Genomic DNA, 27,110 nt, shown 5'->3' with positions numbered 1-27,110 from the left:
ATTGGCATGACATACATCATATAAGAAAGAAAATCTAATTAAAGATAAGAAATGACTCATACATAAAAATCAGCTTCTACATTAGTAAATGCATGCATTTTTAACTATTCATGCATCTTTAATTATTCATGTTTAAGTGGATGATTGATTGAATGTGATTTTGCAAATGTATGCTTAAATGATATAATGAAAATTTAGGTTTATAATTGTGTTGTCTTTAAACTCGTTGGATATATGAAAGTCAAAGTAATTTTTTGCTTACTGGTTTTAATTTATGTGTTTTGAATAGCTCTACCCTACTGAGACATGTTTGTCCGACCTATTGATTTTAATGTTTTCAGGTAGCGAGTGAACTCATACACGATGGCAGAAGGTTGCGATGGAGACCGAGCCAAGCCTTTCCCAACCTTTGAGGGTTTTGGACTAAGAGCATTTTTTAAATGCTCAAGATTCTGATCATTTGATTTATTTTTTTTTAAATGGACTATGATTATTAATTTGGAGATGTATGAGTATTTATTTAATTCATAAATGTTTAAAATTTCAATTTATGACATGTATAGATGTGAATGTAATCAGAAAGTAACATGTCAAGTTTTGTCTCATTTAATTTTTTGCTGCAATTTAAAAAAAGTATTTCAAAAAAAAAATTTCATGATTTTCGAGATATAAAAATTGGGGTGTTACAATCATGGTGTATGCTTTTAGCAATAAACCATGCAAAAACGTTATATGGTTCTGAGGACCATCATTGCCTTTGCATTCAAATATTTGGTAAAAGCATATGACTTATGTTATCTTGGTAGAAGTAAAACATCTTTTTAACTCTGTCTTCATATCCGAAGAACTGTGTGTGTTGCTCTTCATAATTGCTTCACTAGTCTTTGACATTGATGATCAAGATTTTAAAACAACTATGTATATTAGTGTCATGTTGTACCACTTAATACGTGGCTATGAATTTGTTAGTGCTTCATTAAGTGGTCATCCTCCACAAACATCAGTTGTTGGCTTGAGTTTCTACCATAATAACAAAGGTGAACAACATAAAATTTCTCCTCTCAATCATATTCTTATATTTACCATTTATTATTTACATTGGTTTTGGTGGCAGCCTACCGATTGTAGGTGTCCCTGTCATAACTTATGCATATTCCATTTAATGCAATAGTCATGATTTTCACCAATTTGTCTTACATGTTATATCCTTTTTCAATGTGTGATGCTTTTGGTTTTTGTTTTTCAATATTTGAGTTTATCTTTTATGTTATTTTTTTTACCTTCATTCTTTCCTATTTGCTAACATCTGCAAGAAATCTAATCATGCAACTTATTTGATTTCATTTTGAGAAGAAAAAATTAGACAGTTGGACTACTTGAGGTTATTGTAATTGATAACTCTTTCAAATTTTCTTTAGGGACCTTTTTGATGACATATACCAAAGCATGATTTTTCAAAAACTGAGATCTTGGTAAAACATGTTTACCAAAATCTTGTTTAACATTTTGTATGGGACTAAAAAATTCCTATTTCACACTAGATAGTTAATTAGTCAAGGTTCAAAATGTGAATATTCTTGTATAATTCAATTATGTAGTATAATCTAATCAAATATTGTTTGCATGAAATTAAAGAAGGCTGCTGACAAGAAGACAACGAATAAAAAAGGACCACAACAAAAAACAATAAAGACTAAAAAGGCGAAGGCTGCGAAGATGGGGGCTGTAGAGACGGAGGCTACTAACACAAATGATCTAAAACTGTGAGAAATTCTAGAGACTATATGTTGATTAATATTATAATTTATTAATTGTCAAACTTTAAGGATGTAAGTTATGAGTTTAAATTTGTTCTTTAAATATTTTATGTTTAACTAGGGGTGTCAATGAGTCGGGTTTACCCATACCTGATCTGAACCGAACCAAACCAAACCCTATAGGGTCTGGGTATGGTGATAGATAATAAGTTTTGGGTCCAGACCCAAAAGCCCAATTAATATATGGACCCAGGAATAGTTTATGAAATTTTATACTAGACATGGGACCAACCCGAGTTCTGATTAAGACCTATAATTTTTTAATGTAAAAATGATAAAAAATATGGTTTTATTGGGTCTGGTTCATGTAGTTCTTATCGAGTGTGGGTATGGTTTCTCTTATGGTGGGTCTGATTAGACCCGGATGCAGACCCAATACTATATCCAAAAACCAAGGCTAGGTCTGGTTCCACCTCGATCCGAACCTAACCTGACCCGTTGGCACTCCTATGTTTAACTGAGCCAAAACTTATATTTGATTAAAATTTTTATGTTTAATAAGCTTGAATTTGTCAAACTTTATGAATTGTCAAACTTAAGGACCTCCTATATGAGTTTTGTCATTGTTGGTTAAATATGTCTACTGAATTATAATAGGCGAATTATAATCGAAAATGATGGATTTGAGATTTTAAGGAACACCGCAAATAATTGTTGCAAACAATAACCATTAGTTGCAAATTTTTAGAATTATGTAATAAATAATAAGAAAATATGTGATCTTCCTATAAAAATATGCGATTTTACTCCATTATTAGTTACATATTTGCGTCTCTCTGCACAATTAGATATGTGATCTTCTTATAAAATATAAGATTTTACTCCGTTATTTGTGTAGTTACGATTAAAGGAGGTTCACATAAGTTATATTTGTGCACTTTGTATTTGAGTTTTTTTTATAAAATATACAATTTTACTAAGGTATTTGCAAAATTATATTTATCGATAACTGGCACTTGAATGTATGTTCAAACCTATTTTTTGGTATAAAATATGCGATTTTACTAAGGTATTTCTGAAGTTACATTTATCTTTAACCGCCACTTAAATATATGTTTGCACATATTTTTTGGGTATAAAATATGCGATTTTACTAAAGTATTTGCAAAGTTACATTTATCTTTAACCATCATTTAAATGTATGTTTACATTTATTTTTTTAGTATAAAATATATGATTTTACTAAAATATTTGCGAAGTTACATTTATGTTTAATTGTCACTTAAATGTATGTTCAAACCTATTTTTTTAGAATAAAATATGCAATTTTACTAAGACATTTATGAAGTTATATTGCATTCATTTCATTCATTCAAAAATATATCATATCCATACATTGCATTCATTTTATCTATTCATTAAAAAATAAATATGCTCATCTAGTCATTCATTCATTCAAAACTGAACTTGCTCATACTTTGCATTCATTTCATTTATTCAAAAAATGAACCTTTTATACAATTGCAATTGCTAATTGATTATCTACAATTGCTAACTGTCCATTGCTTTCCTATCCCATACATACCATATGATCGAACTCTGATTTTTCAGAAGTCTTGCTAACCGTCCACTATTTGTTTAACTTCGCAACCAACGTCATTTTCTTCAGTGTGATTGGTGTGATAGTGTACTTTAACCATCTTAGAGGCCATTGTTAACTGTCGCCAAAAGATAGTCACAAGAACAAGGTCAAAAAATTTTAGCCACAAAGCATAAATGATGTTGTATAATACAAGATATATACACATATAATCAGAGGAACACTCACACAAATGAAATATGCTATTGAGCATGCTAAGATAACTAAAAAATCATGCAATTCTTTCACAAAAGTAACTCATGCCAATGTTTCAAAAAAACAAGTTCAACCGTTAAATATGTGCATACCAGAAAAATATTTTTCGTCGATGAAGTACCGCTAATAAATCACCGCCTATGAATCGTTAAAAATTGTTGTCGAAGGGACGCACATTAGGGACCACAAAAACCCTAGTTTGTAAAAAAAAACCTAGTTTTATATAATGAAGGTCACGTTAGATGCTTGTTTGAAAATCCATTAATAAGAATAAAATTCATGTTGTATTCATCTCTAATATTTGCGATGTATCGAGAAATTCACAAATTCCTCAGTAAATTCGTATATAAAGAGCATATTTGTAATGACATGATTTACAAAGTTAGTACCTAATTTGTGGACTTTATTTATTAGTGTGAACTTTATGAAAAGTGAGGACCACATAAAGGAGAAAGGAGAGATGAGGCTCACAAAGTCTCCAACGACTTTGGTATAAAATATATGATTTTACTAAGGTATTTGCGAAGTTACGATCATAACAAGTTTTTCAAAACTTGTTTTTGAGTGCTTTATGAAGACAAAAAAAAATAGGTGCAAACATATATTTAAGTGACAATTAAAAAAATGAAAAAAAGGTGTGCACGGTTTCTCACGACTTTGGTATAAAATATGTGATTTTGCTAAGATATTTGTGATTTTGCGCTAAGTAAAGAAGACCGACCGCATAAATAATATATTTTTTTGCCCGTTTCTTGAAATTCACAAAAAAGATGCGGGAATATGAAATTTAAGTGAGGTTTAACTTAGCCAATACAACAGCCATTTTTCATTTTAAAAATACTGAGAAATAATTAGAAGAATGTCCATATGTATTGGAAATTTGTTCCAGTGAGGGAAAGTGTTCGTCATGCTTTCGACCGAAAGCAATACACCAGAAGTGAATTTCTGTCCCTAGTTGAATGGCAAAAGTCCCTTTTCTCCTCTTTAAATGCCTTCTTTCTTGCTCTTGGTTCACCGAGCAAATGACTAGAGGAGAGTGCTCATTCCTCGCCTAAAACTATATGCAAGTCCCTCGAGATTGAAGTAGGTATTACGTAGGGTAGTCTAGTTGTGCCTAAAGACTTTGAGGTTGAAGCTATCAACCACTCAACCATCTTTCTAGACACGATCTTCATTTTTTTTGTCCAAACAAGACCTGTTCATAAGAGCTGGACTGGGGCTATAAGTATAAGTGGAATTGGCTTTCGAATGCCGTTGTTGCAATAAGAAAAAATACATCTAAACTGAGATTGAAGAAGATTTTTTGTACTCAATTTGTGGCGCCGCCATATATGCAAGTATGAATTGCATTACCAATGGCGTGGTTGGTAGGAGCTGTTAGTGCAAGTCTCTTTGTGGTGGGACGTTGCGGGTTCAAAGCCAAGTGGTACGTTGAATATTTGGTGGGGGTCTGCCTAACGCCAGCTTGCCTTTGATAAAAAAAAAGAAGTGTGAATCACCGGCTCTGAACACCTAGTTAGGTAGGTCAGTTTAAGGCGTTGAAGTTAAAGAAGGTCAAGAGTTCGATACCCAAGGTGCACACCTGTTACGTTACCACAGATTGAATTAAACCAGGATGGGCTGGAAGGAAGCACTCGTAGAGTTTTACACTGCCCACATCGAAAAGAACCACGGTTAACGTGGCACCTCTCGATCTGTAATGGAGGTCAAAACCAAAGTGGTAGTTTCTTCTCACCATTAAAACAAGACCATATCATATCTGCGTCCGCAACTTCCTTTAAGATATGGGTCAGATCCATATCTCAAATTGTATCCAATATCCACATTCCACACTTGGAAAGTTGGAATGTTGGTACAGTCGGGTTATGAATGACTCGATCCATACCCGAACCGTTTCTCATAGGTAGGCTATCGGCTAGAACGAAATGGCGAGCGGACAGAAAGCAGAGCAAAGCAAAGCAGAGAGAGCGAGCGAGGGAGGGGAATAGATAATGTTGGTGGGCTTTGCAGGCGTGGGAGGAGGAACCCTGAGATGGGCCTCTGTCCCAACCTTCAACATCTTCAGGAGCACTCTCTTCTCTTCTTCTTCCTCCCTCATCACTACCACCACAAGCACACTCTTCCTCCATGGCCGTCGTCTCCACAAACCTTTCACTTACACCAGCTTAGCAGCAACACCACTCTCTGCAACTGCCCTTCAGACCTCCCCAATCACCGAGCAAGACAAATCATCAGGTCTCTCTCTCTATAAATGGGGATGTATGTTTGTAATTGTTGCCCACTGTGTTGTTTTTCTCTCTCTAACCCACAATTTCTTTGCTCTTCCCTTCCTTTCTTTGTTAAATTCTAAATTCCTGGGTCCATTTTTTTTCTGGATATCAAGAATCTCTCTCTCTCTGTTGTTATAAATGGGGATGTATTTTTGTGTCTCAATGTGTTGCTTCACTCTTTCTCTCTAACCCACCCACCGATTGCTTACCTCCTTCCCTTCCTTTCTTTGTTACTGCCAGCTCTCTCTCTCTCTCTCTCTCTCTCTCTCTCTAACCCACAACCCACAATTTCGTTGCTCTTCCCTTCCTTTTTTGTTAAATTCTAAATTCCTAAGTCCATCTTTTCTGGGTATCAAGAATCCCCCTCTCTCTCGCTCTTATAATATAAATGATGGGGATTTATTTTGTTAAAATGTTGGTCACGCAGATGGGAAGCCTCAACAGTGGAAGGCCGCCATAGATTTCAAGTGGATACGTGACAACAAGGAGGCAGTTGCGACCAACATGAGGAACAGGAACTCCATGGCCAATCTGGACCTTGTACTCGACCTCTACGATCAATTCTGCAACCTTCAAAAGGTTCCCTTCCTATCTGTAAACTCCATGATTCTTGCTCCTGCTCACCCCACTTACTCCTTTCCCCTTATTGTTTATCTTCACCAATGTTGTCCATTTAGGTTTTTCTGGTGGCTTGATGATTTCCTTCTGTTTGAGTAATGCTTGGCATTGCGTAGCTAATTTTCGATGACTTATGGCAGGAAGTCGAACGGCTTCGTGGGGAAAGGAATGTCGTTGCGAATAAAATGAAGGGGAAGCTCGAGCCCTCGGTCCGACAAGCACTCATTGAAGAAGGTTGGTGATTCCGAGTTTATGTGTACGTACTTGATTTCTGTTTCTATAACCCGCTATTTTTCATAACGTGTGGAATTCTCGGCACCGTATGCCTACTGACGTGATGCACATTATTTCCAAGACATTTTCTTAAGTTATCCAAAAGTCTAGATCATTGTGCGTAAAATTCTAACAAAGAAGTAGAATGCAATATGACATGCACATTAAAAGAAAGGAGTTGCTAATTGGTTGTACACATTTTTGAATGGTTTTCTGCTTCTATAACTCGTTAATTTTCATACATATGGAACTCTCGACATCATAAAAATATTGACATGATGCACATGACTTCCAATCCATTTTCTTAAGTTATCCAAAAGTTTAGATCACTTAGTGTCAAATTCTATGAAAGGAGTAGAATGCAAGATGAGATGCACGCTAAAAGAAAGGAATTGCTAATTGGTTGTGCACATTTTTGAATGGTTTTCCGCTTCTATAACTTGTTAACTTTCATAGTCATGTGGAATGCTCTACATCATATATATACAGACATGATGCACATTACTTCCAAGACATTTTCTTAAGCTATCCAAAAGTCTAAATCACTGTGTATCAAATTATAAGTAGAATGCAAGATGATATGCACGTTAAAAGAAAGGAATTGCTAATTGGCTGTACAGATTTTTGAATGGTGCTACAAACTAGTGAAAGCACATTACATATCAATGTCACGGTTTGTATGAAAGGAATAGGAGATATTGAGCATCATTCATCTTACTGAGGTGGACTATGCTATGGGCAAGAAATGTGCCAACTTACTGAAACTTCTTGGATATTGAATCACTGCTCTTTAGGAGTGGTAGTATGTGGAAGCATTAAATCTGTCCGTTTTGTTAATAAGATAAATGATAAAGATTCCTAGCACAATTACTGTGTAACAAATGGTAAATAATTATTGCTCTTATCTCTTAAATGGTGCTTTTATGATTAAAAGCGCTAAATGATCAAGGTCTATGATATGGTGACATAGGCTTTTTTGGTTTAAGATACCATGCGGATTTGTATGTAGGAAAGAATCTCAAGGAGGGACTATTGGCTCTAGAAGAAGACCTTGCACAGCTCAGTGATAAACTCCAACTAGAAGCTCAATGTATACCAAACCTCACCCATCCTGATGTGCCGATAGGTGGAGAAGATCAATCTTCTTTAAGGAAGATGGTATAATTCTTTTTCTTTCTCTCTAGGATAATTCACTGTTAACACTTCCTAAAAGGACTCAACTTTTATTATGCTGTTTCAGGTTGGGAGCCCACGGGAATTCAAATTTCCTGTCAAAGACCATGTTCAGCTTGGTAAAGAACTTGACCTATTTGATTTTGATGCAGCTGCAGAGGTATGTTGATTCTGAGATTATCGATGTACTTTTTTTCGGGTTTGATTTTTTATAACTTGCCTTTGTCATATGCATTGCTGAAAAAAATACACCACAGTCTATAGACAAACCCTTACAAAGATCCATACAATGTGAATCAAACAAAAATCTTGTGACGGTTATCTAACTGGGAATTATTCTGCTCAGCTGAGATCTTAAAGTTTGCGTAACTTGTTACTCAGATGTCTTAGATGGGCATTTTTCTGGACTGCAGTTTTGTTGCTTGTACAAAACCAACATAATGCTGCTTGCACAACAGCTAGTTTAGATTTGACTGAGTAATACAGGTTTGGATCAAAGTGCAACCTAATAGGTCTTTTGTGGCTTCAGTTTATTCAAGTTGACAACAAATTCAGTATACACTATGCTTGGAAAAACACTTGAACGTGAGCCTAGCCAAATCCATGCCCAAAATCAAAGTCTACTTGTTACTTCTTATACCAGGCTGAGCTGGTTGAGCCCAAGTCACCCGAGCTATTGCACTCAACCTTGGCTTAGTTGAGTTGGATACTGGCCATACAGAAAAGTCTTTCTTTATTCTCTTAGGGAGAGGTAATGGGATTCAAACTTGCGACTCCCAAACGTAAGCACAAAGAAATTCTTCTATACCAGCAATGTTTTTCTGGTAAAGGATTGCATGAACATGTACACAAATACACACACAACAGGCAGGTGCACACACGAAGACATGAACACATGCTTAGCCTTGCACACACTCTCTCTCTCTCTCTATATGTATATTTATATGTATATATTACTTGTTTGTGTCTGTGGTGAGCCTCTTAATGAGCTCACTTAGTTTTAGCAAGCCTAGTTTTGACCTTGAGCTCAACTTGTCTAATAGATGAGCCTTAGACCGGCTTTAACTTGATTTACTTTTAAAAAGGATTGAATCGATCTCTTAATTACCAAACATGAGCATTTCAGGAGACACTACTTCTTGTCACTACCCTTAATGGAAAACCTTACTAGGTCTCAAATCATTTGCTGCTAGATCATATTCACCAAAAGCTTCTTAAAGCCTTGAAACTCACCTTCTAGGAAACTCACTTTCAAAGCATGTAACTACAGGATTCTTTCATGCTTTGGAAGCCTTGAAAACTCATCTCCTAGGAAGCTCACTTTAGATGCATGTAACTACAATCTTCTTTCATGCTTCGGAAGCTTTATCAGAAGCTGGCTTCCAAAAAATGAAAAGCTTCCTTCTCCTAGTATGCAAACAAACTTTCATGTGTATGAGTAACAATCTTCGAGCATAAGGTTGCAATTTGGCATTCCAGCCTTGTAATCCTTCCCTAGATTTTATATGTTTCTACCACAATGAGTTGTATCAACTTCCCATGTGTAACTGAAAACAAACAAAAAACATATCAAATTTCATCTGTTTGATAAAGTTGGCCAGAAACTATTGTCTGACTCTGCCATTGAGGCTTATGTAGTTCTGACACCCAATGCCATTGCTGATTCGAAAGTGACTTCCTATTATTGAGTCTAGGCCTCATTGAGTGTAAATTTTTTCCTTCTGAAGGGCCCTCGTTTTCCTTTGTGATCTTTGCAGGATGAACACTCTATGCTTTGCAAACATTTGTTCTTCCAAGTCCATTCTTGTTTGTCTAGGGCAGATGAAGCCCATATGTGGCACCTTTGAAAGCTCCATCCCAAAACATACCTTTAATAAATATGAAGACTATCTTAGTCACGTGATGATTCTACAACAGCATCTAAAGGACTTTGGTGTCAAAATCTTCTAAAACTCTTGCCCAACCTTTCTGGGGCTTTTAGCTGCCTCTACAACATGATCACCTCTTATCCCCACAAGATGGCCATGTGAAATGGGCATGCAGACCATTTATTCTCCTTATTCAATAGCCATCACTATGTTATTGAGAATGCTCGTTCTCCTTAATGTGGAGCCCCAGGCAATTTAATCAGGGTAAATACTTGTCCCACATCACTAATTCAAAAGTGCAAAAGTGCTGCAAAAACATTCTTCCGTCTTTTCCCCACCCTTTGGGTATCAAAAAGCAAAAGAAGGTACGTTGGAATGCATGGATGAAAGAGTCAAATTTATACCTCTCCAACTACCATAAAAAGATGCCTGTCCAACTAGGAAAGTATACCATAAAAAAATACCTGTCCAACTAGCAAAGTATCTTACCAATCCAGTCTTCCACCACCACCCACAAAATTTCTCTAAAAGGTCCCAAGTGTATTGTCACGCTCAAACATCTCAGTGGCAGGTTTCCAATTTGACTTCCCAAAGTCTTGGAATCTGTCTCCTGAGTATGGTCATTAAACATCTCTCCTTATCTTTTATCTTTAAGAAAGGCTTACAAGGGAAAACAAGTGTTGGATTTCTGCTCATTCCCTTCTTCAGGAACATATATGATGCAAAAATGAAATGAATATTTGGAATGCTGAGTCTATCCGTAGTTACTCTTGTTACTATTAGTCCAAAAAGTTTCCAAGCAATCAGATTCAGAAATCTCAGCGTAGATGACTTGTGATAAGGACATTCTGGTCATCAACTTTCCCTTCCCTGAAGCCTTGAAGCAAGATAATTTAAGTGTTCACACAACTGTGGTTGTTATTAACCTGTATATTTTACATGTATGCATTTGTACCGAGTTTTTCATATTTTTGGCTTATAATTCAATAGGTGAGTGGCTCAAAGTTTTACTACCTTAAGAATGAAGCAGTTCTACTTGAAATGGCTCTTGTTAACTGGACGCTTTCAGAAGCTATGAAAAGAGGTTTTATGCCCCTCATTACACCTGAGATTGTTCGATCCTCTGTAGTTGAAAAATGCGGTTTCCAACCTCGGGGACGAAATACCCAGGTATGTAACAATTTATTTTCAATGAAATCAATTCAAAATGCTGCCAGCTGCATACAATATTCGGGACGTTGCTGTTGTTTCCATGCGAAGTACTGGTCAGAACAGCTAATTAGTTCATGTCTTTTGTGACTGGAGCTCGCTCACCCATGACAGCTGTCCAGATATACATTACACATGGGAATCTGGTTTTAAGAAATCTATAAGTGGCCGGTCCGAATTGGTCATGGGTGCTTTTGTTTTTTTTAAGCAAATTATGGTTTCTCCAGTCATGGGGGTCACTTCAACTGGTTCTAATTCATTATGGATTATGACTTGCAGTTTGTTATTAAAAACACTACTTTAAAGTTTCTCTCTCTCTCTCTCTCTATATATATATATATTGAAGAAAGTATGCAGAAAGGTATAACAAGAATGCTTAATACATTCACACGGTCCAATGAATGGACAAACCCAAACCCACAATGGGAAATATAGAAATAATCCACTAAGGGACAATACAAGAAGCGTTCAAAGATGCAACACATAAAAAATATATGAATTGAATGAGGGCTTGAAAAGCCATACTTTACATGGGGGGAATGCCCCTCTGTTTATACACAAAGGAGAGAGGGAGAGAGTGAGAAAAAGTGAGAGAGAGAAGACCTTGGGAGGCCCAAACGGGACTCGTTGGGGGTCCAACGACTCCTTTGGTTGGGACCCCCAATGCAATGCATTAATTACATTTTACAATAAATAAAATAGAAAAATGAAAAAGAAAATGGAAAATAAAATACATGTAAAAAGATTAAAATGCCCCTAATGGACAGAATTACAAAAACACCCTTTATCGGGTATGATATATATATATATATAATTATATAATTACATATATTTTAACACCCCCCCCTCAAACTTTGCTTGGGGATAACAAAAAGTTTGAAGATATAAAAGGAGGGTTCCAAGTTTTCAAAAAAATCTTCAATGGAAGTCATCAACTTTATAACACATGAAATAACTTTGCAAATGTCAGCCTTTAACTGTCTTTAATTATCATCCTCAAGCTTCTTTCACGATGTACTATAGATGTTTCTTTTATCTCATCTTGAAGATCCTGTGGAACAAGCCAAAAAAACTCCAGGTAAAAAGTATCTTTGTATCTTAATCAAATAAGAAATATAAAAAATGAATAATAGACCATAACATTGATTAAGAAGGACAATGATTCAAAAAATATTTTATGCATTTTGATTGAGTATTATGCAAAACACGAATTAAACTTAAACATTGATAAAACACACTAAGTTCTTGAAGAAAGATAAGTGCACAAAGGCCACACTAAGAACATTTGAACAAAAATATCTCCAAGAACCATGTAAAAATGCCTTCAAAGATGTGCACTTCAAGCACCAACACCACAAAGGAATACGTGTGCAAAGACACACCAAGAATACTTGAATAAAAGTACCCAAAGGTATAAAGGGGACACCCACAAATGCAAAAGATTGAATCTCTTAGAATAGTTGAGCACTAAGGCTCCCAAAAGCATTCTCACAAAGGGTTTTATCAATATTTGAAAGTAAGGAATGTATGCATGGAGAATACTCACAAGTGCACAAAGACACAAAATATGAGATTTGTATTAAGATCAACTAAAAAATTTCATGTATTAGAAATATATCTAAGAAGACAATGTTCACACAAGAACAAATTGCTCCCAAGGGAATGTGTATAAGAGCATACGAAAGAAAGCATGGTTAACACACATAAATCAACAATAGGGAGATATTTTATCAACAAAAGATGAGTTAATGATTTCTCTCACATCTTATAAGAAATTCTATGCCAAACAAATGCCATATGTGAACTTGCAAGGACATGATCTAATTAAAAAACATTCACCCAAGAGTCAAGAATGAATATTATTTAAAGTAGAGAACCTTACTCATTGAGGAATTTCTCACTCAAATATTTACAAATGCAAAAACTCACTAAGTGGCCGAAAAACATAAGCACTTAATATGCAAAATATTTGAATCCCCTTATAGGTTAAATGCTAAGATGTAAAATTGCTTTTCAAATATGCATATCAATGATATGATCCTTTTATCCATAAATATTTTTCTTTGTAAGTAGTAAGGATTATGAAAAACTCATTTAGAAGGAAATCCCATATGATACATGGGGATAAAAAACAAATTAATAATGAAAATTTGCAAATTTCAACAATCGTTCATCAACTACAAGCAACCACCTCATTAGTCCTTCAAAACCCATAAATCAAGTGTATAAGCTACTAGAACAAGAACATAAACATAATGCCATTAAAGGCCAAAGACACACACAAAGGTGTGTATAAAATACCTCTTGTCTACATATAATAATACTTGAAATGAGTGTATCAGCGACAAGAACAAGAGAATAAATGCCAATATGGACTAAAAACATCTCTTGTCTACATAAAATGACACTCAAAATCAAGCATGTTTAGCTACTAGAACAAGAGTACCAAGCCATCCATGGGCTAAAACACACACGAAGGTATGACAATACATCTCTTGTCTACATAAAAAGACACTTCAAATGAGTGAAAGAAGCTAACCATGGGCATACATCTCAGCGACTAGAACAAGGATACAAATGCCAACATTGACTAAAATCACACACAATGGTATGAATCAACGTGCCTTGTCTACATATGATGACACTCAAGACAAGTGCGTTCAACTACTAGACCAAGAGAACAAAGCCAACAAAGGGCTACCAACACACACAAAGGTGTGAACAATATGTCTTGTCTACATATGATGACACTTAGATAAGAGGCATAAAAGAAGAAGACACTTGAGGCAATAAGACTTGTAATGACAAACATTTAATAGATTATCAATTTCAATATATCTTAAAACACTTATGGTTTCAAACTTTAGACATCCATCACATGTATACATAATTAAGAGCATCCATAATAAAATCAATGGCCAAAATAAGCGAGTGACACACTCGTAATTAGAGATCACATAACAAGTCATTTTAGAGTCAAATTACAAGTTGACAATCTAAAATGACATAACACGAGGTGCACATAACTCACTTCAACAAACATCTCTAATATAACAATAATAAGGCCAAACAAATGATACATTAAATAACAATATGTGATGGACAAATATAAATGCCATAAAAAGACATTAAACACTTAAGGGAATCATTTTCCAAATAGAAGATTTTACAAAAAGGGCCGATTTGAATAATCAAATCAAAGGTCCAATATAATCAATCATAACAATATGCTTCATAACAACTACTTTGCATAAACACAAATTATGCTTAATCATGATCAATTCTTCAATTTATACCAAAAAAGACTTATCATGAAACATTAAGCAAATAATGCATATGAAATTTCTATATCATGTAAGAAGAGGAAGCTCACGAAAGCTTTTTTTTTAATGAACACAATGCAACATGCTAAAAAAGGCACACATAAAATAGAGAAAATATCTCATTAAAGTGGGATGGAGCCCACACAAGAAGATGATTTTGAATGCAATAGGTTCAAGAATGAACCAATAAAATGCACATAAAGTGCGAGTACACACACCCACTAAGGGGTGAAGCCAAAAGAAGGTTATGAAATCATTTATCATAATGCAATCACATTTTAGAGAACATTGAGTTATCATGTAATGAAGCAAAAAGTGGTCTTCCATAAATGCTCTTCGAACACTCAAAAGGAGGTGTCTAAAAGACACTTTAAGCAAAACCCATAAAAAGGGTAAAAGAGGAACGACACACATAAATAAACAATTTTATTTATGTATAAAAATGCTTAAAAAGCATTACAAAACGGTTATCAAAATGTATTCAAGACAATCTAGAGATGAAAAATCTAGAACCATTCTCAAACATTGAGAACATCTTAATGCTATCAATTGTAATACAAAAATGCATATTTTCAAAAGATGACACACGAGAGTTTAACAAGTAACCAAAGCATATGAATAAAGAAACCATATGAGAGACTAAGTGCATACATTCTTATAGAAAAAGCACTCATGCAATAATTAAAGCCACATGTCTCATAAAATAAACATGTTTTCAATCAAGTTTAACATTAATGCAAGTGATTATATAAAATTTTACATCTTTAAGTATATAATGAATCAAGAATTTCAAATATGAACATGCATGTCTATCAAGGATGAAATACAAATTGTATTTGACGATTATCATATATATATGTGAAAAACAAGTTTATATTTTATAAAATAAGACATCATTATCAAATCATTAAGATAAGACAATGATTGACGAAACATCTAGAATTAATAATTCATGGTTTTATATATATATATATATATATATATATATATATATTAGAATTATTTTAAAAAAGGCTTCAAGATTCAAAACATACTACATATATCTAGTTTTCTTAAACAAGTTCAATGATGGTTAAAATACTATTTTAGAATTTTCAAAAACCATATATTTCCTTTTTTTATTTTAATCATGCAAAATATAAACATATATATATATATATATATATATATATATTCAATGGTAGAGAAAAAACAAGTGTTTTTCTCGTGCGTAATGCATGGGCTAAATACTTGAAAAGTGTAAGAATACATGCCAAGTAATTCCAAATAGAAGGAAGAGAGATAAGAGATAACAAACGCTTCATCAAAACGTAGAGAAAGAAAAGAGGTAACAAATACTTCACCACTTTTTCGATTGTTTTTTTAATATCATGCTTTCCGATGCACCGAAGGTGATTATAATCGAGCTCTGATACCATGTAAGAAAGTATGCAGAAAGGTATAACAAGAATGCTTAATGCATTCACACGGTCCAATGAATGGACAAACCCAAACACACAATGAGAAATATAGAAATAGTCCACTAAGGGACAACACAATAAGCCTTCAAAGAGGCAACACATAAAAAATATATGAACTTTATTGAATGAGGGCTTGAAAAACCATACTTTATATGGGGGGAATGCCCCTCTATTTATACACAAAGGAGAGAGGGAGAGAGTGAGAAAAAGTGTGTGAGAGAAGACCTTGGGAGGCCCAAAGGGGACTCGTTGGGGGTCCAACGACTCCTTTGGTTGTTGGGACCCCCAATGCAATGCATTAATTACATTTTACAATAAATAAAATAGAAAAATGAAAAAGAAAAAAAGAAAAAGAAAATGGAAAATAAAATATATGTAAAAAGACTAAAATGCCCCTAATGGGCAGAATTACAAAAACACCCTTTATATATATATATATATATATATATATATATATATATATATATATATATATATATATATATATAGATCAAGCACCAACCTGGCTGCCTGCAACTGAAAATCTTGGTGAATGTAAACACTTGTATTTCCTTTTCTAATCATATTTTAACTGGTTGAACCTGTTTATGCTTGTTGCTTCTCGGACAGGTAGGCTAGTTTGTTCTTTCAAATCTTAGTTTAGACTAGCTGTTGATGACAATAATATAACAAATATCCATTCTGTTATTGATAGGTTTATTCCATTGAAGGAAGTGATCAATGTCTCATTGGAACTGCAGAAATACCAGTAGGAGGAATCCATATAGATTCTATTCTTTCTGATTCACAATTGCCTTTGAAGTATGTGGCTTTCTCCCATTGCTTTCGTACAGAGGCTGGTGCTGCTGGCACTGCAACAAGGTAAGCCGTTGACTTATATGTGATTCTTACATTTTCCTAATACCTGAATGCGAGGGCTTGAATCAATAGTGAACTCATTGTCTCAGGACAACTCCAACAGTAAATTCATTTACAATGTGAAACTCTTGCAGGGGTCTTTATCGGGTCCATCAATTTAGCAAGGTCGAGATGTTTATCTTGTGCCGACCAGAGGAAAGTGATTTCTACCATGATGAGTTGATCAGAATTGAAGAGGATCTTTTCTCTTCTCTTGGCTTGCATTTCAAGTAATTACAGTCCACTTTTTAGCTAATCCAAAATCATTTCTTAAAGATATGATTGAACTTTCCACTAATTTTTCACAATTCAGTATTTGTAGCATGGTAGGACCCGAGACTGTTGAATTTTTTTATGAAGTTACTGAGGTTAAAATATTTTGGATTATGAACAGAGTTGGTTGAAGTGGCTTGTTATCCTTCTAGATGTTTTTATCTGATGGGTCCAATGCCAAGTAGGGCAAGAGTATTAGTAGTTTATCATCTGTGTTTGAAGTACTTGTAACCAAATACAATAGGTATGCCAATACAAAAGCTTACAAAGAGCTATACAACAATGAAAATGTGCAAGATAGGATTTGAGCATGTGCTGCCTCTCAATCTTCCATCTTCCTTTGGTATTCTTGCAATGCCTTTTCTCTTCTTCATTAAGAGCCTTGACTTGATCTCCTTTACAAGTGAGCTTGAGTTGTGGTTCCATAGTGGTCTCACTAACATATCCCCATAGTTTTTTTCCTTTGATATGGTTCTCCATAGCAGTTGTCTATATCAAGTAGTTGGAGTCATTGAGTTTGAGTTTGAAGGAGATAACGTTTGTATACTCTTTCTCAGCTATGGTGAAGGTGGATCACGAACAATAGTGGCTTGAATCGGTAACCACCAACCTCAAACAAGATGGCAAGTACAATAAGATCAAAGAGCCCAAGGCTCTGATACCATGTAATGAAATACAATAGGTATGTGCATAATACAAAAGCTTACAAAGAGCTATACAACAACGAAAATCACAAATACAAAGCCTCAAAGGCAATACACAATGGCCACTAATGGAAAATACAAGAGCACAAGGTATTCACCAACACAAGCCACTAATGGGCAAGGAAGCACACATAAAAAATATAATTTTATTAATAAAATACTTAAGAGAAGCATATCTAAAGTATGAGAGAGATCTCATATTTATACACAATAGAGAGGAGAAAAGAGTGAGCATAGTTGGCAAACCCATGACTCGGGCTCGGATCGCCGCATCCTTGACTTGGTAACTCAGACGGGTTAGGACCTAAATTTTTTTTTAAATAGTACTTTAAATATTGAATATAACACTGTTTTCTACAATGTGAATGCAAATAATCAAACTCTAAGGAGCAAATTCACTAAATCAAAGCATCAAAGAACAAAAACTATAAAATATCTACATAAAAAATAAATAAGTTGTGCATTGTGCATCGCCTCTCAGAGGCTCGCTTTGCAGAGAGAGGGAGCGAGCATCGGCTCGCCTCTCAGAGAGAGAGAGCATCGGCTCGATTATCGCCTATCAAATTTGAGAAAAACAACTCGGAAACCCCCCTTCACTCGCGGTAGGCTGTTGTAGGCACCTACTCCTCTCTCTTTATATATATATATATATATATATATATATATATATATATATATATATATATATATATATATATATATATATATATCCAACCAAAGGAAGGTCCAAAATATACAACCATCGACGATCGAACGACTCCCCATTTTCAATGCTTGAGCATATCATCGATCAGACCTCATATATTTGTTCATTATAATTTATTTAGTAAGAAATATGCTTTACATGAAGACTTTATTGAAAAAGGTACAAGGAAACCTTTTACCCGATCGAAATTATGTACAGGAGGATCCGACCCGATCTCGATTATGTACAGTACAATGTAATTGTAACATTGTAACCTTTTCTTTTAATCGGGTCTCGCTACACCAGACCCGGATCCACTCCCTTGTAATGTAAAATAAATACAAAGTTTTAGGTCACGATTTCTTTTCAGAAATCGTGACTGCCGCAAGCCCCCTTTCTCGCATTCTTCTCTCTCTCTCTCTCTTCCCAATACAGGTGCAGATGGAATTCTAGCATGGTATCAGAGCATAGATTTGTCTGAGGGCAAAAAAAGGTTCTGGCAGGTGCGGCAATCGAAGTTTTGAGGTTTTCTAATTCCTTCCTCTTTTCTACTCTTCTCCTTTTTCTTTCTTCCCTTATTCTTATCTCCTTTTCTGATTCTTTCTGTGTACCCACATCTCACGTGGGGTTACTTCTCTCTTTATTTGAGGTTCACGTGAACTCAGACCTTAAAAAAACAAAAACAAAACAAGTGGTTGTATTTCACGTGAATCGCTGAAATCGATTCACGTGAAACATCAAACCAATCGCGTGCCCTATTTCATTCCTTTTTGTTTGATATTACCTGTTTGAACTTCTTTATTGCTATCGTTTGTTCAATCTCCTCCACGCATCTATTTTTACATATTCAAATGTATTCTTGCTGAGTTGCTTTCTCCCTGTTTATCCCTTGCTCCTTGTCTAAAAATATATATAAAGTTTTTTTTGCTAATTGTCTGAAAATACATTTAACGTGGGAAAAGTCTTCTCTCACATCATTATCAGCTTTCTGGAGTGCATAAAAGGGGAGGGGTTCAGTCTCACTATTGGGTTCAGTCTCTCTATTCCCTGATTCTGACAGCAAAAAAAAAAGGAGGTTGAGCATTGTGTGAGAACTCTTGCACTTCGTGAACACTCTTATTGAACTTCACTCTCTATGGATCCTTATTCCTCTCAATCAAATCTCTCTTCAAGTTTTTTCAACCAACTCGTTTCTAAAAGTTGACTACTTCGAACTTCTTGATTTGGAAGAGACAAATCATTCCTTTTATAAGGAGCCAAGGTCTCTTAGGTCACCTGGATGGAACCACTCCAGTCCCACCAGAATTTGTTCCGAGGGAAGAGAAAGATGATCAAGGGGCGAGTTCGATCGTGTATGTCAAAAATATAGAATTTCTCAATTGGGAAAGGGAAGATCAATCAGTTGTTGCGTACATCACCTCAACCTTGTCTCAAGAGGTACTTGTTGTCATTCCCGACAATTGTACAACACTACAACTCTGGGAACGACTGGTTTAGACGTATTCACAGGTTTCTCAAGCAAGGATGATTTTTCTAAAAAGGGAATTTCAGTTGTTAAGAAAAGACTCCATGACTATCATGGAATATTTGAACAAGATAAAGATCATTACAGATCAACTTGCAGTTATAGGATGTGACGTAAGTGACAATGACATGGTGCAACAAACTCTGAGTGGATTGGGATCTGACTACAATATGATAGTCACTTCACTATTGTGCATTCTTATTCTTCCTACCTTTGATGAGCTATGAGCCAAATTGATCTAGTATGAAATGACTCTGAAGGGATTCTCTGAAGAAAGTCACACTCATCCAAATTTTTGCCACAGGTGTGACTTATGGTAGAGGACGGGGACGAGGAGGACAAGGGCGAAGTGGATATGGAGGGCGTAGTCTACTTCCCACTCCAAACATGTTAGCTCATGCGCAGGGACCAAGATCCATCCCTACTTGCTTCCTTTGTAACAAAAAGGGGCATATCAAGGCGAGCTGTTGGCACAATTTGGAGTAAAGGAAAGGGTCCACAAACAGAAACTAAAAGAAGATTCACAAATACCAGAGACAGTGGAAAGATTAAAGATCTGCTGATATCTGCCTTGTCAGAGTTGAAATTGAAGCAGAGTGATGAAGGCACTTGGTTTATTGATTCAAGGGCAGCGACTCATGTGACAGGCGATGTAGGTAAAATTTCTAACCCTATTCCTTATTTTGGAAAAAGTAAGATTGTCACTGGAGATGGATCCCACCATCCTGTTTCTCATGTTGGAAAAATTGTCATTCCCATGTCACATTTCACTCTTACTCTTTCTGATGTTCTACATGCTCTTGACATCAAGAAAAATATTGTCTCTGTTTCTAAACTTATTGATGATAATAATGCCTCAGTTGAATTCACTCTCTTCTCTGTGTAGGTCAAGGACCTACACACGAGGGAAACATTCGTTGAAGGAAAGAGACGAGGCAATATATATGTCTTTGAAGAAGCTCCATGTCATGCTGTCTACACGGTTCATCTGAATTCAAAGTCTTCACTAGAGTCACGTTCATCCTCTTCTGTTAATGTTTTTAGAATTTCTGAATGTAATAAGTCATTCTTGTGGCATAGTCGATTAGGACATTGTGGGAGTCATTTCATTGAAAAACTTGTTTCTAATAATCTCATTCCAAAAGAAAGTCTCAATTGGGATGAGAGCAATCATAAGTGTTCCAGTTGTCTTTCATGCAAGAGTCATATATTGCCTTTCCATTCCATTAATAAGAGAGCTTCAAAACCTTTTGAGATAATTTGTTTTGATGTATGGGGACCCGCTCCAATTGTCTCTGGATCCGGGAGCAGATATTATCTAATTTTTGTTGATAACTATTCTCGATACACTTGGATATATTTCATGAAAAATAAGTCGGAAGTCTTCTCTCTGTCTCAAAATTTTCTTTCTTTAGTCAAAAATCAAATTTCCGAGTCCATTTAATATTTCCAATGTGACGGAGGTGGGGAGTTCTGATCCCGTGATTTTATTTCTTTTCTTCGAAATAACGGAATAGGAAGAAGGGTATCCTGCCCTCACACCCCTCAACAAAATGGGATTGCTGAACGAAAACATAGGCATATTGTTGAAAGTGCCATGAGTATGCTTCATGACAGTAATCTTCCCATCAACCTATGTATAGAGGCTTTTCATTCTGCCGTGCATGTGATAAATAGACTACCTATGATTATTCTGGAAAATAAGTCCCCTTATCACTGTCTTTTTGGAGTTCATCCCAGTTATCAGGATCTGCGTGTTTTTGGGTGTGTTTGCTACATGCATATTGATCAGTCCTTGAGAAACAAGTTCCAGGACATGGCCCAGAAGTGCAGATTTGTGGGATATGCAGATGACTACAAATGATATAGGTGTTATGATCCCACCAACAAACGCATCAGAACCTCAAGAAATGTTATTTTTGATGAACAAAATTTTGATCACGGAGCCGACACAACGAATATGCCAACTGAAGTTTACTATCCTTGGCTGAGCTCAGAACTTTTTGCTAGTTCCAATGAAGATTGTTCCTCAGACTGCGTACAACAAGAAGAAGAGATGTTTGAGAACATTGGGACGTTGGAATCACAGCATGGAGTGGAAGTATCAGGCAGATACAAAGGCATCGTCTATTCTAGGCAGAGGCCGACAACATCAAGCCACTTAGACCATGTCTCAGTCGTCAATCCTACTCTTGAGGTCAGAAAATCAAATCGCATACGACATTCTATTGACAGGTGGGTTAGCTATAACAACTTCTCCCTGGATCTTCAACTGTTTTTAACTGCCATCAATAAGGAAGATGAGCCCATTATGTATTATCAGGCAGCTACTTCTACCAAATGGGTAGAAGCCATGAATGATGAAATGCAAGCCTTGTATGAATGTGGAATCTGGGAAGTTGTTCCCAGACCACCAGACAAAAATGTTGTTGGATATAATTGGGTCTATAAAATAAAGTACAAGCCAGATGGAACCATTGAACGATATAAGACAAGGCTTGTGGTAAAAGGATTCACTCAAGAAGTAGGGCAAGACTATGATGAGACCTTTAATTCGATTGTAAGAATGAGAACAATTCGAATTATCATTTCTTTGGTTGTTGAACATGGATGAAAGTTGAGTCAACTTGATGTGAAAAATGCATTCTTGCATGCGGATTTGAAGGAGGAAGTATACATAGAACAACTCCCTGGATATCAAGAACAAAATTGTAAATCCCATGTGTGCAGGTTAAAAAGGGCTATCTACGGTCTGAAGCAAGCATCTCGCTCCTGGTTTGATAGCTTCTCGCTGGAGATTCAGAAACATGGATTTTCACGTTCCATGCTGGACCACTCATTATTTATTTTTAGAAGCCAGCCTGTGACCACTCTATTATTAATCTACGCCGATGATATTATCATCACGGAAAACTCTGCGGGCCACATTCAAGAAGTTAAAGACTTACTAGGTCAGAGGTTCAAAATGAAAGACCTTGGAGTTCTGCGTTATTTTCTTGGTGTAGAAGTCGATAATCAGGCTCATGGCTTGACACTCACTCAGCACAAGTACACCGTAGATGTTCTCAGCAAGGCAGACATGAAAGACTGCAAACCTCTAGGAACTCCGAGTGTGCTTCATCAAAAACTTAGTGCTCATGATGGAGATCTGTGTGATGACGTCATTAGGTATCGAAGCATAATAGGAATGTTGCAGTACCTTACTTTTACTAGACCTGATATTGTTTATTCAGTCAATCAAGTGTCTCAATTCATGCATGCGCCAGGTACTGGACATATGGTAGCGGTCAAGAGGATCCTTAGATATCTGAAAGGGACTATTAGGGATGGACTGACATATTCACCACAGTCATATGGCAAAGATGAGCACGAAATTACTGTGTATTGTGATACAGATTGGGCCGAAGATCCTGACGAACGAAGGTCTACATCAGGATATTGTGTCTTCATTGGAAGAAATTTAGTTTCTTGGAGTAGCATAAAACAAAAAGCTATCGCTAGATAAAACACTGAGGCTGAGTACAAATCCATGGCTTCTGCTGCTGCCGAAGTCACATGGGTCAGGCATCTACTAACAGAAGTAGGAGAAAAGATATCCCACACTACCTTGCTATGTGACAATCAAAGTGCTATCAGCATGTCATTCAATCCATTATCACAGTCGTGCTAAACACATTGAGATCGACCAACACTTTGTGAGACAGAAGGTTGAAGAAAAGAAGATTGAGTCTGAGTTCGTCAGTACTGAAAGACAAGTTGCAGACATATTTACCAAAGGGTTAACAAATGATCATTTTTGGATGCTTAAAAGCAAGTTGTTCATGGTCCAAAACCATGATCAACTTGAGGGGGGGTGAAAAAGGTACAAGGAAACCTTTTACCCGATCCAAATTATGTAAAGGAGAATCCGACCCGATCTGGATTATGTACAGTACAGTGTAACAGACCAGTTTTTCAAAACGTGAAAAATCTATGGTTCACAATGCATTTAAAACTTTACCATACAAAGTATTGTAGGCCGTTGATTTTTAGCGCTTTCAAAAACGCATCTAAACATCGAAAATTCATAATACAAAACATGTCTATCACTAAATGAATGATAAAAATCTAATATGTAAAGTCCGATCAATGAAAAACTCGATCGTTAGAGAAGGAATGCCATCTATTATCATCGATTGTAGATTTTGGACCTTCCTTTGGTTGGATGGTTCCCCTTATATATATATATATATATATATATATATATATATATATATATATATATATATATATATATATATATATATATATATATATATATATATATATAAGACAATGTATTTAACAGTGCTCGCAATGCCCTTCTGAACCTGTGTCATGCTTCATGGTGCAAAAATGAAAGACTGGACATAGTTTCCAAGGATGATTTCTTCATTTAATTCTGGTTTAGACACCTTTCTTTCATTTCATTGTCAACTGTGCATGTGCAGGATCCTGGATATGGCGTCAGAGGATCTAGGCGCACCTGCATACCGTAAATTTGATATTGAAGCATGGATGCCAGGTCTTGGACGCTATGGGGAGGTACTTATCACACATTTTGTTCTTTTTTATGGGTTTTCTTTTTCTTTTCCTCTTGTAGAAGCAATCTACCAGGGGGTGTTTGTTTCAACCCAAAGCGAGGGGAAGAAGCATCCTCTGATATGGAATGAACCTCTTTCCCACGGGGGTCTGGGATGAGCATCTCCTTTGGATATTGTGGGTTGGAGGATGTCGCCATCTTTTACACCAAAAAAACCTTAATTAGTTTAGGCATGCTGGTTGTGTTTCGTGTGAAAGGGCCGTCACACCCAAGGCCCTGTAACAAACATGACCTAAGAATTATGGACCTGACTTGACACTCATGCTGGTCCCCCGTTCTAGAAAGAAATCAGGTGAGTCCCTTTACATTTTTGGTTTAACATGGGCTTGGGACATCCAAGGCCCTTGTCATCCAATTCCCTTTTATGTTGGAGCCTGCCTTGGTACGAGTTTGCCTGAAGGCAGTTGTCAGGTGTTGAGAGATTTCAAAACGCTGTCTGGGCTTCAAAGACCTGGCAGTTTGACTCTTGACTGCATAGATCTGAATGGCCCAGCTGATCCTTGCAGTTTGTGATCAAAGTAGACATGACCTGATTACTAAGGGCACCTGACGGCCACAACAAATTTATGATTTCACTTGTGTTCAGATCTCGAGTGCCTCCAACTGTACTGACTATCAAAGCAGAAGGCTAGGAATCCGGTATCGGCCTTACCCAGCTGAGCAGTTGCTCCCACCGCATGCCAGAAAGGGGAAATCCAATGTTACCCCGACGCAGTTTGTGCACACCCTCAATGCAACTGCATGTGCCGTGCCACGGATGATAATATGTTTGTTGGAGAATTTTCAGCAGGAAGACGGGTCTGTGATCATCCCCCAAGCATTGAGACCATTTATTGGTGGCCTTGATGTTATTTCACCCAGGCCAAAATGAAGTGGATGATGACTAAACTGTTATTTTTTGCTTTAATGATGCCTTTTTCCCAATATTTAAGAATATGTTGCCAATATTTTCACATGCACACGCTCACGCACACACAAAAGCAGAGATGCTACATTATTTGAGAAGTTCTAGTGATTTAATTCAGGGAAGTTTCTGATTCATTCAATTGCGTGACAGTGTTTTTCACTTTTTGAATTGCTTTCATAAGAGAAACTAATGAAAGGTCTATTAAGCAGACAATGCTGGCAGCTCCTTAACGTGTCCCCAATTGCTTAAGATATATATGAATCGCGATGACAGTAATCCGGAGATTCATATGCATGGCATGATGTGTTTGACGTAATGGAACACTCTTTTACTTCATCAAAATAGATTAAACAGCTACTTGGATCAGTCCATTAGAAATGTAGTGCCTATCCTAGTTTTTGCCTTTTTCAGGTAGTTCTGCCTTGAAGATGCTATCTCTTGTTAAAGACACGCCCCTTGATCACAAGGGCATGCATGACTGATCATCTGTGTGCATGCATGTTCATGTGTCAATCATACGGGTTGGTTTAAGAGTTGTCTGCACCCCTTTCTTTAGAAGTTCACATCCATATCCACATATAATTGGTTTATCATTGTGATTCTACTGAAGAGCAAGCCTATTCCCATAGCCATGTTTGGATGTAAAATTGGGAATTGACATGGATTTTGGATCTAAATCCACATCTAATTGGTTCTAACATTATAATTCTACAGCGGCGCAGGCCTATGTCCATGTCCATGTTTAGACATGGATTTGGATTTTAAATGTGAAATTTTACTTTTAAAAGTATATTATGACCCAAGCAATCCCAGGCATCGAGCCTCCATCATTTCATGCAGCTAACTAATTTTTGTATTAGTGTTTTGAAAGCACCAGAAAAGGTAAAAAAAGATTTTTTTAATGGCAGAAAAAGCAAACTTTATTCGCAATGCACGTGGCAGAAGTCGGGCATAAGACTCGTTCTAAATTCTATCCGCGTTTGTCAAGGAATTATTATTTTTAAAGCAATAACCACCTTGATCAAACTTCTTGGAAAGTTGGAAGAGCTTATTCTACTTTCATATTCTGGAGGTATTCTAGCAATTCCTTCATTTATAGATATTAATTACAAGAGGTATAAAGTCGGAAGCATCAAGTAAATTAGAAGGCATATATGTAAATGTAATTCACTCCAAATCCGTCGCAAAGACATGTTTGGAGCTAGTAGCTGATCTGGTTCTGGAATCGCATCTCGGATATCAAATATAAAACATATATATATATATATATATATATATATATATATATATATATATATATATATATATATATATATATGGGGAGTATGTGCCTATAAGTTAGGAACCTACCACAAGTGAACGGGATTTCTGCAGTATTTTTTGCAAATCTGACCGTGAGATCCGTTTGACATGATCAATTTGCTAGAAAACAACGCTTGAATCATGTTTTTTCGATGAAAAAAAATGAATTTTTCAACTTGAATATTTATAAAAATAGATCACCAATTTTCAAACCTTATAAAACCCTGCCCACATGTTGGAATTGGACAGTCCAAGAGTCCATTATAAAATCAAGCATATAGAACATAATCTATATGATCATATTTGACAAAAACATGAAAACAAATCCTTCAAAAGCCCAATAAGATATCCGTAGCGGATCAGAGTACGCAGCTACCCACTACTATATAT

General features: G+C 36.0%; 1 protein-coding gene across 2 annotated transcripts; it reads left to right on the top strand.

Moving 5' to 3' along the window:
* Positions 1–5,536: 5,536 nt before the first annotated feature.
* SRS (Seryl-tRNA synthetase) lies at positions 5,537–25,552 on the top strand. 2 transcript variants are annotated; one of them, XM_089992117.1, is made up of 10 exons: positions 5,537–5,847; positions 6,310–6,461; positions 6,641–6,734; positions 7,783–7,931; positions 8,014–8,106; positions 10,805–10,984; positions 16,501–16,667; positions 16,799–16,933; positions 24,360–24,453; positions 25,098–25,552. In XM_089992117.1, the coding sequence occupies exons 1-10, from the start codon at positions 5,604–5,606 to the stop codon at positions 25,380–25,382; spliced, it is 1,593 nt and encodes a 530-aa protein (XP_089848243.1). In that variant the 5' UTR covers positions 5,537–5,603; the 3' UTR covers positions 25,383–25,552. The 2 variants fall into 2 exon arrangements, with proteins under 2 accessions (XP_089848243.1, XP_089848244.1); XM_089992118.1 differs by lacking the exon at positions 16,799–16,933.
* Positions 25,553–27,110: the final 1,558 nt, after the last annotated feature.

The sequence above is a fragment of the Nuphar pumila genome, chromosome 16 (genome assembly GCF_984573655.1).
Source record: "Nuphar pumila chromosome 16, dmNupPumi1.hap1.1, whole genome shotgun sequence".
Lineage (NCBI taxonomy): Eukaryota > Viridiplantae > Streptophyta > Magnoliopsida > Nymphaeales > Nymphaeaceae > Nuphar > Nuphar pumila.
This window is presented reverse-complemented; position numbering and strand designations above follow the sequence as displayed.

What these genes read in the sequence shown, in the direction of transcription:
- SRS (XM_089992117.1), top strand. Translation starts at nt 5,604, where the DNA reads ATGTTGGTGGGCTTTGCAGGCGTGGGAGGAGGAACCCTGAGATGGGCC. An exon ending in CGAGCAAGACAAATCATCAG is followed by an intron (nt 5,848 to 6,309) that starts GTCTCTCTCTCT and finishes TTGGTCACGCAG; the next exon opens with ATGGGAAGCCTCAACAGTGG. An exon ending in AATTCTGCAACCTTCAAAAG is followed by an intron (nt 6,462 to 6,640) that starts GTTCCCTTCCTA and finishes GACTTATGGCAG; the next exon opens with GAAGTCGAACGGCTTCGTGG.